Genomic DNA, 19108 nt, shown 5'->3' with positions numbered 1-19108 from the left:
ACCGCCCCCCCCCCGTGTGAACTAGCCCTAAGACTTCAGGTTTCTCCCAGTACTAACTCTTGGTGTCTCTCTGTCTGTGTACTATGTATGTGAACCCCATCGTCACATGTACAGTAGCATACATGGAAGTGAAGTAAGGGGGAGTTCACACGGAGTAACGTGCCGCGTGATGTGGCACGTATACGCCGTGTGAGATTTTGAGCGCCCTACGCTCCCATTGATTTCAATGGGAGCCTGGATCGTATACGCCGCATGATTTTGCGGCTGCAAAATAACGCGGCGTATACGAGACTAACTCCCATTGAAATCAATGGGAGCGTATACGGCACTCAAAATGTTACACGGCGTATACGTGCCAGGTCACGTGGCACGTTACTCCATGTGAATGCACCCTAATAAATAATAATAATACTTGTACAGATAATCTCCAAGCCTCCTCTTCATTAACTCCTCACATAATAATCTTCAAGCTTTCTCCCATGAACCTCTCCACTCTGGAACACAATACCCTAAAATTTAGGGCCTAAATGATCAGACCCATCCAGAAGAGCCCCTGTATAGTGACCCGCTGCAACTAAGACACCTGGGCAGCAGCTTCTACCCTCACCTACCATCTCCTCCCCATCTGGTCGCCACTATCACTGAACAGCCCCGATATGGGATGTGTATGACCTATGAGCCCCCCCCCAGCAGAGACGGACTTGGCCTGACATCCAGTCACTACCTCTATTCTTATTGCCACTACTTGCTGTTTTTTGCCCGTGTAGTGAAGACACTTTCATGTCAATTCCTGATGTTTCTCCTTGAAGTTCTTCCTGTCCCTTATTTGTATATAACCCTTATAGAGCTAGGATGAATGGTTCACTACAGTATATACTACTAGTGTGGGCCCTACAATTGGTAGACATAACATAGTAGTATATTTTGGAGAGTAACGCGCCTCATGAGGAATGTAATCCGGGGGCAGCTTCTCCAACTTGTCTTGAGCCATGCCATATACAGCGGCTTCTCGTGTTTCCCTTGCTGGCTCTCGGCTGTCTTTGGGCTGGAGGCTCTTGATGATGTCCAGGATGTCGGCGGCTGCTTTAGTCTGATATCTGTTAGACATATTAAAAGGTCATAAGAGTAGAAGGATGTGGAAAGGTACAAGGTGAGTACGAGTACAGTGTCTTATGTAATGTCAGCATTGGGGTGCAAACCAAACACTTGTGGGGAGTCGACGGCTGGCAGGGACTGGATGTGACTCAAGAACTGCTCCACCGTCCTGCAATGCGCAATGTTATATCCGGTATAGAAACACAAGCTGGGATCAGACATCTTCTCACTGAACCAGACCTGGAGCAAAGGGATATAAGATAACGTAATATTAGTCAATGGCATCAGTGCGTGGACGCTTCCAGAACTCCCATAGACCTCAGTACAGATTCTCCGCAGCTTCTCCTGCTATAGGGGCCTATTGTGCATCACAACGCAGGAGATATGGGGCATTGTGTGGACAGGTGAAGGCCCAGGGGTGAGACATTTATGATACAGCTTTGGAGATATATAAGAGGTTTTTTTTATTTAAGCCTCGGTGAAGCCGGTGAGGTCTAAATATAACCCGGACGCCGGGAGATAAGTCGGTGAATGAGGCCATAACAGATATGGGACATCATCAGTAAGAGGGCGACTGTGCGGAAAGAAGATTGAGGCTTTCCAGAGCTTCTTCACACAACCAGGAGAAATTCTCTGACGGGTCAGGAGCCTGAACTACGGGGAGGGGGGCGCTCATGTGTTTCTATTTTAGTGGGGCACTCATTGCCCTAAACAATAAACTTCTGTTTCTATGGATACGTGAAGGTATATGTGAGCGCCCCCCCCCCCCCTCTACGGACTGATGAGAGAATCATGAGAATGAGTAGAAAACAGAAATTATCCTCATTACAGAGGAGATAATCACGGCAGGCACATGGGTCACTGTATATAGGTATACTAAATATATAGGGAACAAACTCTCCGATCTGTCTATATATCTTACATATATCTGCATTAACAAAAAAAAGTAAGTGAACCCTTTGGAATGACCTGGATTTCTGCCTTGATTATGGGTACAATATGATCTGATTGTATTTGTCTATAATTGAGACTTATATACAATGTATCTAAATCCCACACAGACAGTTGTATCAGTCATGTCTATTACAAAGCACACTGAGTAACACCCCCAGTGTGGGGGGAAAAGGTAAGTGCCCCCATGGGTTATTAACCTGTATATACCCTTTAAGAGCAATCATGTCCTGAACGTTTCCCGTGGCTGTAAATAAGATCTCCACAGATGTGCTTTAGGGTCAGTTCACACGTGAACTGCCCGCGCGGGTTTTGACACCGAGAGAGACGTCTCTCTCTTGTCAAAACCCGCCTGCCGCGACCATCGTGGTCGCGGTTTTCCCCTCCGCTGTCGTCTCAAATGAATGAGCCGACATAGGAGGGAGCTGCCGGGGGCGGAAGCCGCGCGGCTTCTGCATGAAGATAGGGCAGGTCGTTTCTTTTCTCCGCTAGCGGCAGCCCGCCGCTAGCGGAAAAAAAAAGCCCGGCGGTCTGCATAGACCACCATTGTAAAGGGGCGGATTTTGAAGCGAAATCCGCTGTCAAAATCCGCCCCTTTAACCACGTGTGAACTAGCCCTTACAGTACTGGATCAATATTCCTAGGGTGCCTTGTGTGCAGCACCCCCTTTAGGTCATGCCACATTTCAGTTTGGGCTAAAGGGATTTTCTGGGACTAAACTACTTATGGGCTATCTCTAGGGTAGGACATCAATATCAGACTAGTGGTGTTCCAACATCCAGGACCCCTACCCACACTCAGACGACTTTGGCACTTATGACCTCTGCAACCTCTTCCCTGATGACATCATCAGTCACATGGTAAAAGAGCAGTTCAGTCCCATTCAAGCTTTGTGTGCTGTTATTTAATAGACAAGGCCATGTGAGCCCTGCACTTCACATCAGCTCTTGGAGAACACTACACACAGGAGGAGTCCAGGTTTCTTATCGGACCAAGGACAAGCCCTGCATGGAGTTTGTATGTTCTCACTGGGTTTACATGGGTCTCCCCTGGGTACTCCAGGTCCCTTCCACACTCCAAATACATACTGATAGGGAATTTAGGTTGTAACTCAGTGTTGACAATGGGGAGAATTTATTTCTTATACCAGTCTTAATAAATTAGTTCTGCTGGCACAAGATGGGTCAGAATTATTAAAAGCGTTACCCAGAAAAGGAAAATCTCCCCAATCTATAGGATAGGAGATAACCTGCAGATGGGTAGGGGTCCAACCACTCAGACCCCCACTGATCATGAGAACAGAGATAGCTATGGTCTGTACTTTGGCTATCCCTGACACTACCATTGAAATTAATGGAAAAAAGGAAGACAAAAGTCCCCCATTGTCCCGATCAGTGGGGGTCTCAGCGTTCGGACCTCTAGTAAGTATAGAATTAGTGATATTCAGGACTGTTTCACTTCTTCTCTCTGGGTCCTAGTGCTCTCCTGTTGTTTATATTAGGGTCAGTATTTCCATTATGGATATCCTTACACACTCGGAGTGTTTGTGGTGTCTGGTGCTAGGGTCAGTGTTTAGGGATAGATCTAGGGAAAGATTCAGGATAAACTAGATCGGGGTCAGCTCTTGTCTATTTGTTTAATCATCTGCTCCATTATCACCATCATCTTTCTGTGCTATTTTCTGACTGCCATCCCCATCATCCATTTGTTTCACTATCTGACTACCTTGCTCTTGAGCTGTGTGTTCTATCTTCTTATTGCCACTAGTTATCTATTAGTCAGTTCCTGGTTGGTGATGCGTCCTCCATATTGCATTTCTCCGATCACGTATCTCACCATGTTCCATGACACACCCTGCACATGGGATGCGTGAAATGCATCAGATAGAAAACTACAGATTGGATTTGGTTGCTGTTGGGTCACATAAAGATAATTTTCTATGATCTGAATGACGGAATTACCTGCGCTGTACCTGCCACAGCTGTGAAAGCAAATACAGTGAAACCTCTTTGAGACAACCATCAAACATTGCATGAAAAGTCATCTAGAGAGGAGACCTTCTACAATGGTGGTCTTCACAAAGATGGCTAGTATAGAAAACTGAACATCTGCCACAGAAAATGAGGTGTGGGTAAGCAGGTGGTGAATCACATGTACATGGACCTGGTGCAGACTGCGAGCAGAAAATCCAGAGTAAAGCTAAGGCCCAATGGGCCAGAAACGCCGCACTAAAGCGCTGCAGGAACAACTGCGGCGTGAACGCATCGCGGTTCTTCCCGCAGCGCTTTGAACAGAAAGTTCACAGAGTTTTTCTCCGTGGACTTTCTGTTACAATTATATCTATGGGAAAGTCGCCGGCGTTTCCGTACATATAATTGACATGCTGCGATTTTCAGAAATACAACGGTCCGCACTGCAATTTTTTCTGCAAAGTGGGGATGGGATTCGCATGAATCCCATCTCCACTTTGCAAGTACTGTAAAACACTGTGATTTTTCCGCGGCGTTTCCACCGTGGGCAAATCGTGGAGTTTCCGGCCTAAGGCCCCACATTGCACCAACTTCCTCCGTGTGAATGGACCCTAAGAGTAGGAGACGGCACTAAGGAGCGGCTCATGTCTTATATTCTAGTACGATCAGCTCACATTATAGGGCACTTCCTATATACTACACATTTACTGTGGGGGGGCGCTCACTTTTTTTGTATTCTCCTTGTATTGTGTCTGAGCCAAAAAAGCTCTCTAAAATCTGGAATCTGTCATAAACGTAGACACGTTCTAATTTTTAATGAATTTTGGGGCTGTGATTTTTGGCGAGTTGCTGCTCTGTTGCATATTCCTGCATAAATTGGCGCTTTTTCTTTGCGAACTTCAATAAAAAATGTCATGACCTGTACGTTTTATTTTTAACAAACTAACTTGTTAAAAACATTGTCAGATTTGTGTTAAGGGAAACATTTCTATAAACCTTCTTAACCCTTACATGACTTTTGGAGCAGTGGGAACACAAGTAACACAGCCCTGTCTGTGAGAACAGCAAGGGGTTAAACGATTTCACCCCATAATTCACACCCACAACCTCCGCTGCTATAATTTATATCACATTATTTATAGGATACATATAATAACTATAATTCCTATCATACCTCCATCTATAATCCCGCGGTACGTACGGTATCTGACAGATTTGTGTATAATTGGATGTGCGCCTCTATATGAGGTAAGATACATTCCACGCACACATCTAGGAGAGACTGAATACGCAGCCACAATATGGCCTTGTGTATGAGCCGGACAGGCCAGAAGTGTCACCGCTGAGCGTCCATCTCTTTGTATCGCCACCCGATTATTCTAAGCTATTAGACATCTCCCCTGCGGTTCCAGTGCCTGAGCAGGATCTATTCTGATATCTCATAGGGCTGACTTATATTTGCTGGGGATTTATTAGATTTCAGTGACTTCAGACCGAATTCTCTCCTTTAAGGACAAACTTACTTTTCTGCCGCCGCTCTCCTCCGGATGATTCTGCATGAACTGAACACTCGCCATGAAGACGGCCGAGGTGAACTCATAAGGAACATTCCAGCCCAGAGATCCGTATTTGCGCCTTTCCTGCCAACACAAAACAATATGTCGCATGTGAGACGAGATTTAGAATTTAATTTAACCCTAAAAAGAAAATCCAAGTCATATTAATACCAAACCAGTAATAACACTAGTGCCCCATCCTATTGCCCTAAGACTGTCTCATGCCGCTGATTTGTGTTTGTCTATATTTAACAGAACTGGCAGAGATCTCAGCTTGTGGCTCGTAGACCATCCCGGAGACACTCCGAAATTACTAGGAGACAGACATATATTAGCCATTTTCTGCTGCAGATGAGTATTAAGAATGGGGAACATCACTACACCCCATTCTCTGATATTTAAGGGGTACTCCAATTCATTCTTATGGATGACCCTGACCCATTCTTAGGATAGGCCCTCATTTAGACATGACTGGGAATCCATCCACTCATGCGAACGCTGTGACCCCTTCACTATTTACATCACTGTATATGATCTAGTATCCCCTATATATGGTCTCCTGTACATTGAACAGTGTCTCCTGTATATGGTCTCTTGTACAGTCACTAGTATCCCCTGTATATGGTCTCCTGTACAGTCACTAGTATCCCCTGTATATGATCTTCTGTACATTCACTAGTATCTCTTGTATATGGTCCTGTACACTGACCAGTGTCTCCTGTATATGGTCTCCTGTATGCTTATTATCCCCTATACAATATATGGTCTCCTGTACACAGACTAGTATCCCCTGTACACTGACTAGTGCCCCCTATATATGGCCTCCTGTACACTGACTAGTGTCCCCTATTCATGGCCTCCTGTACACAGACTAGTATCCCCTGTACACGGTCTAGTATCCCCCATTTATCATGTATTTACTGCAGAGCTGACCACAGGCGCACAGATATAACCTGCACAGCAGAGTGTAGAAATGCCACCGTATACAGCAGAGGCTTCCACACGGGGTTACTGCTGGCATCCAGGAAATCCTGGCTAATGCCGGTAAGTGTCCTCTTCATGCCGGCCCGCATTCCCTGGGGAGACTCATTGTTAAATCTGATAGATGCCTGTAGAGAGAGAACATGAAATATGTATCATGATAAATTGTTGGGGACCTAAACTTCTACATCCAGTTTTTTATTGCGTCGTTGCATCTAAAATTAAAGTAAGTGAAGCCACTGGGACCCTGACAAAGTTCCTGTCATTTTGTGTATAAAGCTCCTTTGCAGATCTACATGTTTCCATGGTTACAGACTACAAACAAACCTAATGTGTAGTCTGATCTTGAGAGTCTGGCGCACCCTGCGCGGGGTCATGTATCTGCTCCTAGCTGGTGTAGACGTTAGGTATCATTTGTGCCAGGACATGGGTGTAAATGATAATAAATCTGCTGAGATTTTAAAGAATATAAGAGTAGTACATTTATGCACAAAAACTCGACATGTGGAATAACTTACTACTTTTTTGTAGTTTTTATGCCAGGCATAATAAATTTGACCTGGTGTGTTCTCCGTGTGAACAGACCTTACTAGTGAGAATACTCCAACATTTCTCTACTGGTATACAGAGAACGATCTGATCAGAGCAGCATCAAACATCTCGTCATATGTGGAAGATCCTCCATTCTTCCTGCCCCGGATATGTATACAGTGAGGTGGTAGTCACTAGGATATATATCTGCAGTAGAGTTATGGGGATCTGTCCATGCGGCTCCATAGTCATCCACAGTCTGAAAGCCTCGTGAACGGCTGCCGAGGTTTCTATGGTTTCTAGCAATTCATCCATGCAGTCCAGGGCCAGGTGACAGTTTTGCAGCAGGACCCATCCTCCATGTGTGACAGGGAACAAAGCGTCAGTCAGAAAGACTAGGAGAACGTCAGAAACCGGCCTGACTCAGATGACTAAGATGGTGCTGCAATATACAGAAAGGGTATTAACCCTACATATGGCATCTAGGAGGGTTTAATAACTATTCAGCCATTCAATCTTGAATAAGGAGCTGCTTTGTTATACAAACTCTTGTTAAACTAGTTTCTTGTATTTATCTGCAGTGTAAAGAATGGAGGATTGTCACAGATGTATCCAAGGACATGTATTTGTTCTCTCTTAGAAGTATATTCCGTGTCTAATGTGTGACGTGTAATGAGACCTGAATTTTCAGCAACACTCTCAGTTTCATACATTAGATTCGCCTTGTTCTGGAGGCAAGCTTGTTTTTATTCAGAAGAATGGAACGGCCCCAAATCTGCCCCTCGCAAATTCACACCATGATGTCATCAGTCTGGATTCCCTCATTATATCCAAAGACATACTGATGGGGAATACAGATTGTGAGCCCGATATGGGACAGTGACTGATAATATCTGGAAAGCGCTGTGGAATATGATGGCGCTATACGTGTAAGAGAAGTAAATGCAATAAAAAGTAAATAATTCTATGGCGTCCAGGCACCATCAGTCTGTAGGGCCTTCATTTTACAATGAGGCTGGCAATTACTTTAGGGTAAGTTCACACGGCGGAATTTGCATTCTGTGTGTAAACCTTACACACAACATTCTGCTCCAGATTAGGCCCAAATGAGTCGGCTTTATCGGGAGGGAGCCTTGTGCCGCGGACACAGTGGCTGATTCAGCCACGGAATCCGCAGCAAGAAGGGTCATCTCGCTACTAACTAGTGGAAAAAAAGAAGCGAGCGGCTCCCATTGAAGTCAATGGGAGACGGTTTTGGCAGTGGATTTTGAGTCAGATTCCACGTCAAAATCCGCTGCCAAAAACAATTTCTGTGTGAACTGGACCTTGCTGGTAAAATCTCCAAGTTACAGGAGGCACAGCGACAACAAAACTGCTTTCCAAAGCAAGGACCCCACCAAACAGCTCCTCATATCTCAGCTGCCTGACCCTCTACATTTGTGACAAGGTGAGAAGATTTGGGCATAAGGATGTCTTGGAGGGAGTCTCCTAAGTGGTAGTGAAGACAACCAAGTGTCCTGTCTGTGGCAGGGTTGTGTTACATACAGTAGACGACCCTTGATTTGTGTGGATATGTGGCTGGCTGTGGCGGATCCCATATTGAAGGTGTTGTATGATATGAAACAGTCCCCTGAAGCTACACATCAGTCAGTCGGACGTATCACCGTGTACAATGACTGCAGCTGGGATACAGGCTCCTACATGTAGTGCATTATCTATATACTGGGGGTGATTTATGTTGCCGGTCACATCAGTGTCTATAATATAATAACAGCAGATCCATGTGTAAGGATCACCGTGCTAAGCCAGCAATATGTGCAGAATATCCCCAATCATATTATATATTATACTGCTGGTAAGTCGCCATCACCTCCGCAGACCAGCAATGTAATGACATAAAATGCGCTGGTGATGCATGTCCTCATCTGCACGATGTCTGCAGCGTCAGCCGCTCTCATTATTTCTATTTCGTAGATAACACTTTTCATTTAGTTGTTTGTCATTAGTTTGCAATGTCCGTTCATTTCTATTACACAGCTGATCCAGATGCAACAGAGCTAAGATATATCACTGAGCTGATCTTTCTGCGCAGTGTCATAGAATGAGATACCAGCTGCCAGGGGAAAGACGTCAGAAGTTACATGACCTTCACAGCTCTGCTACATCTGCGCAGTGTTGTTGTGATGGAGTCACATGTAGCACGCACTTACCTGTTGCATGAACAATTGTAAGAGTCTGCGTGCGTAGAGGATTTGTCCTGGTCCCATTGCTATGGTCCTACATTCTGGATTAGAGCAGGCAGAGGTTAATATAGCAGAACTGAGCAATGACACAAATATTCTGGACTGCAGACAATGGGAGGACAAGTCTGTGGCACTGAGGCCCCAAAACGTGCACAGATTATTCCTGCTGTATGTGAATGGAGCTGATCCATGAGCAGGGCATTATACTTACTGCAGCACCTTCAGATTTTATACATGAACTCTGAACCTTCTCTATAGGCTGTCTACATTCATAGGCTTGTCTATACTCTATATACAATCTATGGTATACATCACCTAACTTGTTCATGCTACAGATATGTAAACCCTAAAGCACCCAGTGGACCTTATAGACCTGAGGGTTTAGTGTTATATAGCTTATGTGCGCCCTGATATCACTGCGCTCCTTGTATCCCTTTGCACTCTGCTTGGTGATAGATTGTTTAGCATCTGCTTATTATTCAGACTTCGCTTGATGTTTTCTTCACTGGAGATAATAAGAATGAGTATCGAGAACTGGCTCTCTTGGATCACACCCCATGTGCCACTGTGCAGGGAGGCAGATTTAATAAGTAGAAGGTTTTTCTGATCTTTCAGGATATTTCCCATCTGATATGAGCAGCTCCATACTTACCGAGTCTCAGCTTCTTGGCAAGTGCATCAATCTGATCAGTGGGATCGGAGCCCATAGAAAGGAGGCAGATGAGTGGAGTGTGAGGGTCGCTTTCTTCCCATGCGCTGGCGAGATTAAGGACAACGGGTTCTGTGTACTTCTCATTTAAGGAATCTCTAATATATTTTCGAGCTTGAGACAGAATATGATGTGGACACCAAGACCTGTGATATGAATGGACAGATGGTTACAGGCGATGATAACACTTTAGAAGGATTTGTATCTGGATTCTTAGTCATTCAGTATCTGTAAGTGATGATATCTGATGGGGCTGCCGGATGTCACGTCCCAAGGTTTTCTCAAGGCTTTTATTAAGACGCTCTGGAACTTTCTAATAGACTTTGTGTTTCTATTCCTCTCCATTTTCAGCATCTCTGCTTGCTGTCAGTAAGATTGCTGCTGGTAGCCATAGGCGGGCCCCTTATTCATCCACAGTCCCGATGTAGTCCTGGTGAGGCTGTGGTGAAACCCAGGTCAGGTGGGTGGTGAATCCTCCTGGTCTGTGCCCTCTCTGGTTGTAGTAAATGTATGACCTTGATATACAGACCTATGGGGTTTCCTTTCCATGGCATTCTACATATACCCACTGACTACTGTACGGGGTTTACCTTGTTGTAATTTTTTTTAGATACTGCCTATGTGAATACTGCTACTAATAAAGACTGTATTTTGATATATATTGTGCTTTGTTGTAGAGGTGTAAGGCCCCATGTACACCATTGTATCTGTTATTATGGATCAGTAAAAATGGATAGCATATGGACCTATTTATGTCTATGGCCCCATACACATATTCATAGTTTATACAGATCTGTTTGGGGCCTAAGACCAAGCCACTACACATGGAGCGGCTCCTATTCCTGCACGTTTTTTTTTAGCTCAGTACAGTCCAATTGTAAAATCTGTGAAAAACATTGGCAACACATCAATGTCATCCACGAGCTGTCCAATCTGTTTTCCATGACCCCGCACATGATGGTAAGGAGGACACTGCACTGTGGAGGAGCGTCGTCCTTATGGTCCCCAGTGCAGTAACAAGCACACAATAACTACCCCCTACCTGATCAATAAAAGTATATGGAAACTATCCAGGGAGTGACTGTAGCCATCAGGAATAATTTCCTCCTCGGGGGAGTCATGATCAGACCAATTCTTCCAACCCTTTTTGTTCCGGGTCACCTGCAAATGACACCATGTGCTGTTAAAGGGATCACAATGCCAGCCCATGGAACATGCTTGTAGATACAGGAATGAAGAGCTGTAGTTATAATATTACTGCCCACACATGAAGGACGACATGTCTGCTCTCCTGTAAGGTCTGTAATAAAGCCGGGACCAAACATTCCACAATCTGGGGGAATATGTCTAAAGACTGGGGGCATTAAAGGGAGTCTGTCAGGTTCAAAATGCCACCCAAACCTATAATATTGCTGTTAACCCTACCACGTCTCAGCACTAGACTATACAATACACAGGATACTTGCAAACATCAGTATATAAACCTCTATGGTATCTGTATAGAAGTAACATAAATAAGAAAACTAAACTAGTTCTTAATGCAAAAATAATTGTATTAATATTACACCAAGAAAAAAAGAAAAGACAAAACAGTTAAAAACAATTAGAAAAGAATCGCATCGAAAATGTGAGTGGAGGTCGCAGTGTGACATGTAGATCACAACAGACAGCTGTTGCTGTATTATGCCCATTAATTAGATGTACATCCATTGTAAGCCCATATGGTGTGGGTGATAAAAATAATCATATAAATAAATGGGGTCACCCAGCTGAGGCAGAATCAAATATAATAAAAGGTAAGTATCAATCACATATAGATGAGATCATATGGGAGAAGGAGAACATAGAACTGTTATACAAAGAGCGCCTTATACAGGTAGAACACACCAAAGCCTGACTACATAGCATAACCAAATGGAAATTAACTCCTTGTGGAGTATGCTTACCACTGCGACCTCCACCCAGAGCCCCGACACGTGTTTTGCCCTGCATCCTCAGGGGGGCGAAAGTGTTAATTGTTTTTAACTGTTTTGTCTTTTCTTTTTTTTCTTGATGTGTAATATTAATAAAATTATTTTTGTATTAAGAACTAGTTTTGTTTTCTTTTTTTATGTTATTTCTATACTATTGCTGTGTAGGGGTCTTTAATAGGAGTAGAGACTTATTTTTGTGGTCACAAACCAATAATAAAATGCAGAGATAATCATCTTTATATGGATATGAAAATGAGCCTGCAAGTGCACTAGGGGCGGGGCATGATGGGTCAGGTCTGTCTACAGACAGCTGCAAGGCCTCTGGTGTAAACCTAGAGTAGACCGACTTATACTGTAGCAGATTTGTCACAGTGACGGATGTTGGATGGTAGATCTGCTGCATCTGTACACTGTCTACCCCTCTGTACACTGTCTACTCCTCTCTACACTGTCTACTCCTCTCTACACTGTCTACTCCTCTCTACACTGTCTACTCCTCTGTACCCTGTCTACTCCTCTAATCTACAACAAAATCTCAGATTTTCCACAAAGTGTAACCTCAGCCTAAAGAAAGATTCTACCTGATAGACCAATATGATATCCATATGATACTGTATGTCATAGAAGACAATCCTATACCTGGATCATGATCTCTGAAAATGGTGACAATTTGCTTAATTCAACAAGATTGAGACAGGTCAGGTCAAGAATCCATAGGAAAGGCTTTGGAGGAGAAGTTTTGACGTGACGTGCAAATTCTCCGAGCTGAGGAGCACTAAAGGACTCAGACTACAGAAACTTTATATTGTCATCTCAGATCACCCAGGCGAGTCTAGAAGCAGCCCCGAAGGGATTTCAAGGGCTTGAGGAAGGGTCTCATAGGATGTTAAAAAAAAGCCCCTGAAAACAGCACCCCTGCGGGTTGAATGAAGAATTACATGGTATAGACTGAGATCAATGTACTGTATAGAGGTGCCGATACACCAGAAGGACACCATGGCGGCTAACCCACTGCAAGAAGGTCCCATGTGAACATAACAAAGACCACTATGCTCACTTGTTCATCTCCTAAATGCCAGACAGATGCAGAAGGGACAAAACTGAGCACAGAATACAATATCAGATGTATTTACCACGGATCAGAGTCTGGTACTCCTTGTGTGTGATTTTTCCCCTCTGGAGGTCGATCTTTAGCGCCAGGAGCAGAGTGAATAGGAATCTGCGCTTCTCGTACAAACCTCTGGTGTAATACTTATGCACCTCATAGGTGAGATAATCCATGATGTTGCTGACTCCTCTCTGGATGAGAGGACTTTTCTCTGACCTGTGATATACAAGAAGGGCAGGGTTATGGTGCTGGATTATTACACACATGGGGGGGTCCACTTACCTGGCTATGGATCTATCAAATAGCTGGAGGAACTGTCTGAGTGACGTCTGGTACATGACACTGACCGCGCTTATCTCAGTGGTCAGGAGATACAGGACGCTCCTCAGTGTGGCCACAGGGTGATATTGCTCCCAGACTTTGGTGCTTGTCGCCTCACTGTTGGATGCGATGTGCAGTTTCTCACTCACTTCATAGACCATCTGTCTTGTGATTCTGAGAACTTCCATTAGAGTCTTATCCTCAACCAGAGATCCTGACAATGGATAAAGTACAAAGCCAACAGAAAGTATTTGCCCCCCATCCCTGCACAATACTTGCAGTGAATGGTGAATAAAGACATCATAGCCGGGTTTCTGACAAGTACCAAACCACAGAATCTGGTCGTGTCCATTGGTCAGCGCAGACTGTAACTAAGATGGTAACAGAAAATCTGTAAAACTCTGCAACGTGTTTATTTATTTGCAAAAATGTTGAACTATTAATTGTCTAGAAATATAAATAGGGTTATATTCATACGAACATTGTATACAGAGATAGTTCTGCCATGTTTGCAGGGCGCTGTGCGATTCCTTACTATGTTCTTGCTGTAACGGTATGGCAGGGGCAGCAATTTTAGCGTTTTACAGTACCTGTGTGTATTATCCTGTACTGTGACATCACTGTGTGTATTATCTCTGTACTGTGACATCACTGTATGTATTATCCTGTACTGTGACATCACTGTGTGTATTATCCTGTACTGTGACATCACTGTGTATTATCTCTGTACTGTGACATCACTGTGTGTATTATCCTGTACTGTGACATCACCGTGTGTATTATCTCTGTACTGTGACATCACCGTGTGTATTATCCTGTACTGTGACATCACTGTGTGTATTATCCTGTACTGTGACATCACTGTGTGTATTATCCCTGTACTGTGACATCACTGTGTGTATTATGTCTGTACTGTGACATCACTGTGTGTATTATGTCTGTACTGTGACATCATTGTGTGTATTATCCCTGTACTGTGACATCACTGTGTGTATTATCCTGTACTGTGACATCACTGTGTATTATCTCTGTACTGTGACATCACTGTGTGTATTATCCTGTACTGTGACATCACTGTGTATTATCCCTGTACTGTGACATCACTGTGTGTATTATCCCTGTACTGTGACATCACTGTGTGTATTATCCCTGTACTGTGACATCACCGTGTGTATTATCTCTGTACTGTGACATCACCGTGTGTATTATCTCTGTACTGTGACATCACTGTGTGTATTATCTCTGTACTGTGACATCACTGTGTGTATTATCCCTGTACTGTGACATCACTGTGTGTATTATCTCTGTACTGTGACATCACTGTGTGTATTATCCCTGTACTGTGACATCACTGTGTGTATTATCCTGTACTGTGACATCACTGTGTGTATTATCCCTATACTGTGACATCACTGTGTGTATTATCCCTGTACTGTGACATCACTGTGTGTATTCTCTCTGTACTGTGACATCACTGTGTGTATTATCTCTGTACTGTGGCATCACTGTGTGTATTATCCTTTACTGTGACATCACTGTGTGTATTATCCCTGTACTGTGGCATCACTGTGTGTATTATCCTGTACTGTGACATCACTGTGTGTATTATCTCTGTACTGTGACATCACTGTGTGTATTATCCCTGTACTGTGACACCACTGTGTGTATTATCTCTGTACTGTGACATCACTGTGTGTATTATCCCTGTACTGTGACATCACTGTGTGTATTATCCCTGTACTGTGACATCACTATGTGTATTATGTCTGTACTGTGACATCACTGTGTGTATTATCTCTGTACTGTGACATCACTGTGTGTATTATCTCTGTACTGTGACATCACTGTGTGTATTATGTCTGTACTGTGACATCACTGTGTGTATTATCCCTGTACTGTGACATCACTGTGTGTATTATGTTTGTACTGTGACATCACTGTGTGTATTATGTCTGTACTGTGACATCACTGTGTGTATTATGTCTGTACTGTGACATCACTGTGTGTATTATCTATGTACTGTGACATCACTGTGTGTATTATCCCTGTACTGTGACATCACTGTGTGTATTATCTCTGTACTGTGACATCACTGTGTGTATTATCCCTGTACTGTGACATCACTGTGTGTATTATCTCTGTACTGTGACATCACTGTGTGTATTATCCCTGTACTGTGACATCACTGTGTGTATTATCCTGTACTGTGACATCACTGTGTGTATTATCCCTGTGCTGTGACATCACTGTGTGTATTATCCCTGTACTGTGACATCACTGTGTGTATTATCCCTGTACTGTGACATCACTGTGTGTATTATCTCTGTACTGTGACATCACTGTGTATTATCCCTGTACTGTACTGTGTGTATTTTTCTCTTTTGGCGTTATTATGAATGCCCTAGTGACAGTATATAGACAGATCTATCCATTGACACAGCTCCTCATAGCTCTGCAGATGATCCAGGTCATATGAAGCTGTCATACATCAGACAGTACAATAACCAATACTACACATGACTCGGGGGTGATGCTAAAGAGACCCCATTACCTCCTTCTCAGCCAGGATGACTCTGCTCAGCAGTTGCCTCTCCAGTTCTTTCATAGTGACAGTGAAGTCAATTAATGAGGTTTTTGCATTGATTTTGGGCTTGTAGACAGGATTTGGCAGCTTGGTGGTTATGTAGAGTCTGAACTGGTCCATGACATCCACTTCTTTATCATCAATTTTCACCTGCAGAATGAGGAGACAGTGAGGTGAGAGATAATAGGAAGGATAGCCGTATCACATGGCAATAATCCACAATAATACGCAGACACTTCTCCGGGGATCCTCTCCACTGCGCTTTTCTGGTAGGTTTTACTACATATAAGTCTGGTGGTTAAACAAACTCTGCGAGAAGATCAGCCCCGACCAATAAGTCAATGTTAAGTGAAGTGTAAGAGAATCACAGCATGGATTTTCCAGTCTGTTGCCTATTGATCTCATTGTGTAATGGACGATCTGTGATTATAGATGAGGTGTGAGAACGCAGCGCTCAGCGTGTTTGTTTACACAAAGTCTTCCAATAAATTTGATCAATGAGATTATCAACGGATCGATGAGTACAATCACTGGGGGCAGAGACGCTCCATATTATTAATTACTGTGTCCCCTGCGACGCAGAGTTCTTGCTCTGCCTGCAGATACCAGCTAGGAGCCAAGGATATCATTGTACAGCTTGTGGATTGTGTGTGGTGCTGATCACTATGACACATACAGGAGTGCTGTGAGTGGTACCAGCAGAGGGAGCCAGGGCTCTGGTGTCCGATGGGACACATATTTATAAATGATGTCACAACGTAAAGACTGATGATGTTTGATGATGTCATACCCTAAAGACTGAACCTCTTTTATAAGTACCTGCCGTTTTACCATAGACTCCTGTATAACAACTTAGAGGGAGTCTGTCAGCAGGAGAACCACAATAAGCTGCTCACAGAACGTCTCTATTATTGTGGATTACTGCTTCTTCTGGAGAATTTTGGCCTCTTTAGGGCTCATTCACATGGGGCAAGAGGGGACGGATTTTGGCGCTGAATCCACGTCATAATCCGCCCCTTCACAATAGAGGTCTATGTAGACCGCTGGCTTCCTTTTTTCCATCAGTAGCATGTTGCCACTCACAGAAAAAAGAAGCGAGCTGCCCCTTCTTCAGGCGGATTCTGCGAGTTATTCAGCCGTGGCGTCCGCCTCGCGACAGCACGCTCCAGACTAGGCCCCGTGTGAACTAGGCCTTATAATTATGCAAATAAGGTGAAATGGTCTTTTGGGCCATTTACTCAGCAGTGAGGGATTCTGTACGTGTCTTAGGTTACCATCCACCTCTGTGTCCCACAGAATGAACATCATTCGGTGCGCTCATCAGTACTGAGCATGATGTACATGCCCAACAAACATCAGTCTCCACCCAGAGGCGCCACATCCTGGAACGGAGTTTCTGTGGTAAACATTTGGCATTTAGTAACTAGTCCAACATTTTAGGCCACACCTCTCCCTGCTAAGTCACTCCCATTTCACCACTAAGGGCTCGTTCACATCTGCGCCCGGTCTTCGTTCTGCAGGTTTCCGTTTCCTGCACAAAACAGAGGCAGGAGACGGAAACCTGCAGGACTCTCTCACCCATTCATTTGAATGGGTTTGAAAGCTGTCCGGCCGTGAGCGGCGGTGAGCGTTTTATGCTCTCCGCTGCTAATCCGTTTTTTTTAAATCCGGACACAGAGTCGGACATGCAGTACTCTGTATCTGGTTTAAAAAAAACGGTTTTGCGGCGGAGACCATAAAACGCTCACCGCCGCTCACGGTCGGACCCGGTCTGTGGTTTCCGTCTTCTTGCATGCAGAAGACGGAAACCACAGAACGGAGACCCGAACGCAGGTGTGAACCTAGCGTAAGCCATGTCCCTGAAATACCCTTTATATTACATTACAAGGGAGGTAGGTCAGTTTTTGAGTGCAGATGGGACATGAATTCTGCTGCTTTTATCCAATAATCTCCCGCAGTGTGTAGACAAACAAACCTTCCTGAAGACCCCGGATGTAACAAAGTTTTGTTCTCGAATATTATCCAAGACTGGATCAAGTTCTTCTCCAATATCCTCAATGAGAAGCGGCCTTCCTAGAGACAGGCAGTCCTCTAAATGAGCGCAGAGAGATCTGTGATGTAGGGAGGTCATCTGCAGGGATACAAGGGTTATAGGCAGGTGCTATAATACACGCTCGTGATGGCGGCGCCATTTAGGCAGAGTTCACACGGAGTAAACGGGCGCGCAATCTGGCACGTATACGTGTGTCACAGTTTGCGCGCTCAAAAAAAGATCCCATTGATTTCAATGGGGGGGGGGGTTTACGATCGTATACGCCGCGTAATTTTGCGGCTGTAATTTTGTGGCCGCAAAATTATGGGTGTTATATGATCGTATCCCCCATTAAAATCAATGGGATCTTTTTTGAGAGCGCAAACTGTGACACACGTATACATGCCAGATTGCGCGCCAGTTTACTCCGTGTGAACTCAGCCTTATTGTGTATCTCATCAGTACTGAGGCCACATCTTATACACACGCTGCATTTTTGTTCTAGACTTTGCTGTGGTTTTCTGAACCAAAGCCAAGAGTGGCTACAAAGGGAAAAGGAAATATAAAGGAAGGACGCGCCAATACTTATCCAGTCTGCTAAATCCAATCTTGGCTTTGCCTCAAAAAAACGCAAAATCTGAAACAAAAACCAAAGCTTTTCTGCAACATGTGGCCTCAACCGTAAAATGATTTGTAGCGCCTGTACCTGATAGACAGCTGGCACCTCTGTGAAGCTCCCGTCCACCTGTCATGTCCAAAAACATGATTTCTGCTCTGGCTTCATCTCACTTTGGGTTTATTTACTACATTTTATGCATTATTTCACATTTTGATCAAAGTATGAATATAAAATGTTTTTTTTTTTCCAAAAAGCCACAGACCTAAGAAAGGCCATTAGTATTAGTAACATCCATTAAGATCTATAGGTGTCTCTGTATTTCTGTGCAGAACTAGTGAAGCCATTGCCTGGCTTTAAAGGGGTTCTCAAGGATTATGATAAGTCATCAATATCAGATTGGTAGAGGTCTAATACCTGATATCCCACCATTCTGCT

General features: G+C 44.0%; 1 protein-coding gene across 1 annotated transcript; it reads right to left on the bottom strand.

The window, feature by feature from the left end:
- Positions 1 to 980: 980 nt before the first annotated feature.
- On the bottom strand, positions 981 to 13074 carry LOC142196883 (dynein axonemal heavy chain 8-like). Its single transcript, XM_075266869.1, has 8 exons — positions 13067 to 13074; positions 12649 to 12784; positions 11079 to 11197; positions 9980 to 10182; positions 9295 to 9368; positions 6526 to 6681; positions 5540 to 5656; positions 981 to 1335 (listed from the first exon to the last, which is right to left on the bottom strand). The coding sequence occupies exons 1-8, from the start codon at positions 13072 to 13074 to the stop codon at positions 1171 to 1173; spliced, it is 978 nt and encodes a 325-aa protein (XP_075122970.1). The 3' UTR covers positions 981 to 1170.
- Between the last annotated feature and the right edge of the window lie 6034 nt (positions 13075 to 19108).

The sequence above is a fragment of the Leptodactylus fuscus genome, chromosome 3 (assembly GCF_031893055.1).
Source record: "Leptodactylus fuscus isolate aLepFus1 chromosome 3, aLepFus1.hap2, whole genome shotgun sequence".
Classification (NCBI taxonomy): domain Eukaryota; kingdom Metazoa; phylum Chordata; class Amphibia; order Anura; family Leptodactylidae; genus Leptodactylus; species Leptodactylus fuscus.
The sequence above is the reverse complement of the archived record's forward strand: the minus strand, read 5'-3'. Positions and strand labels throughout refer to the sequence as shown.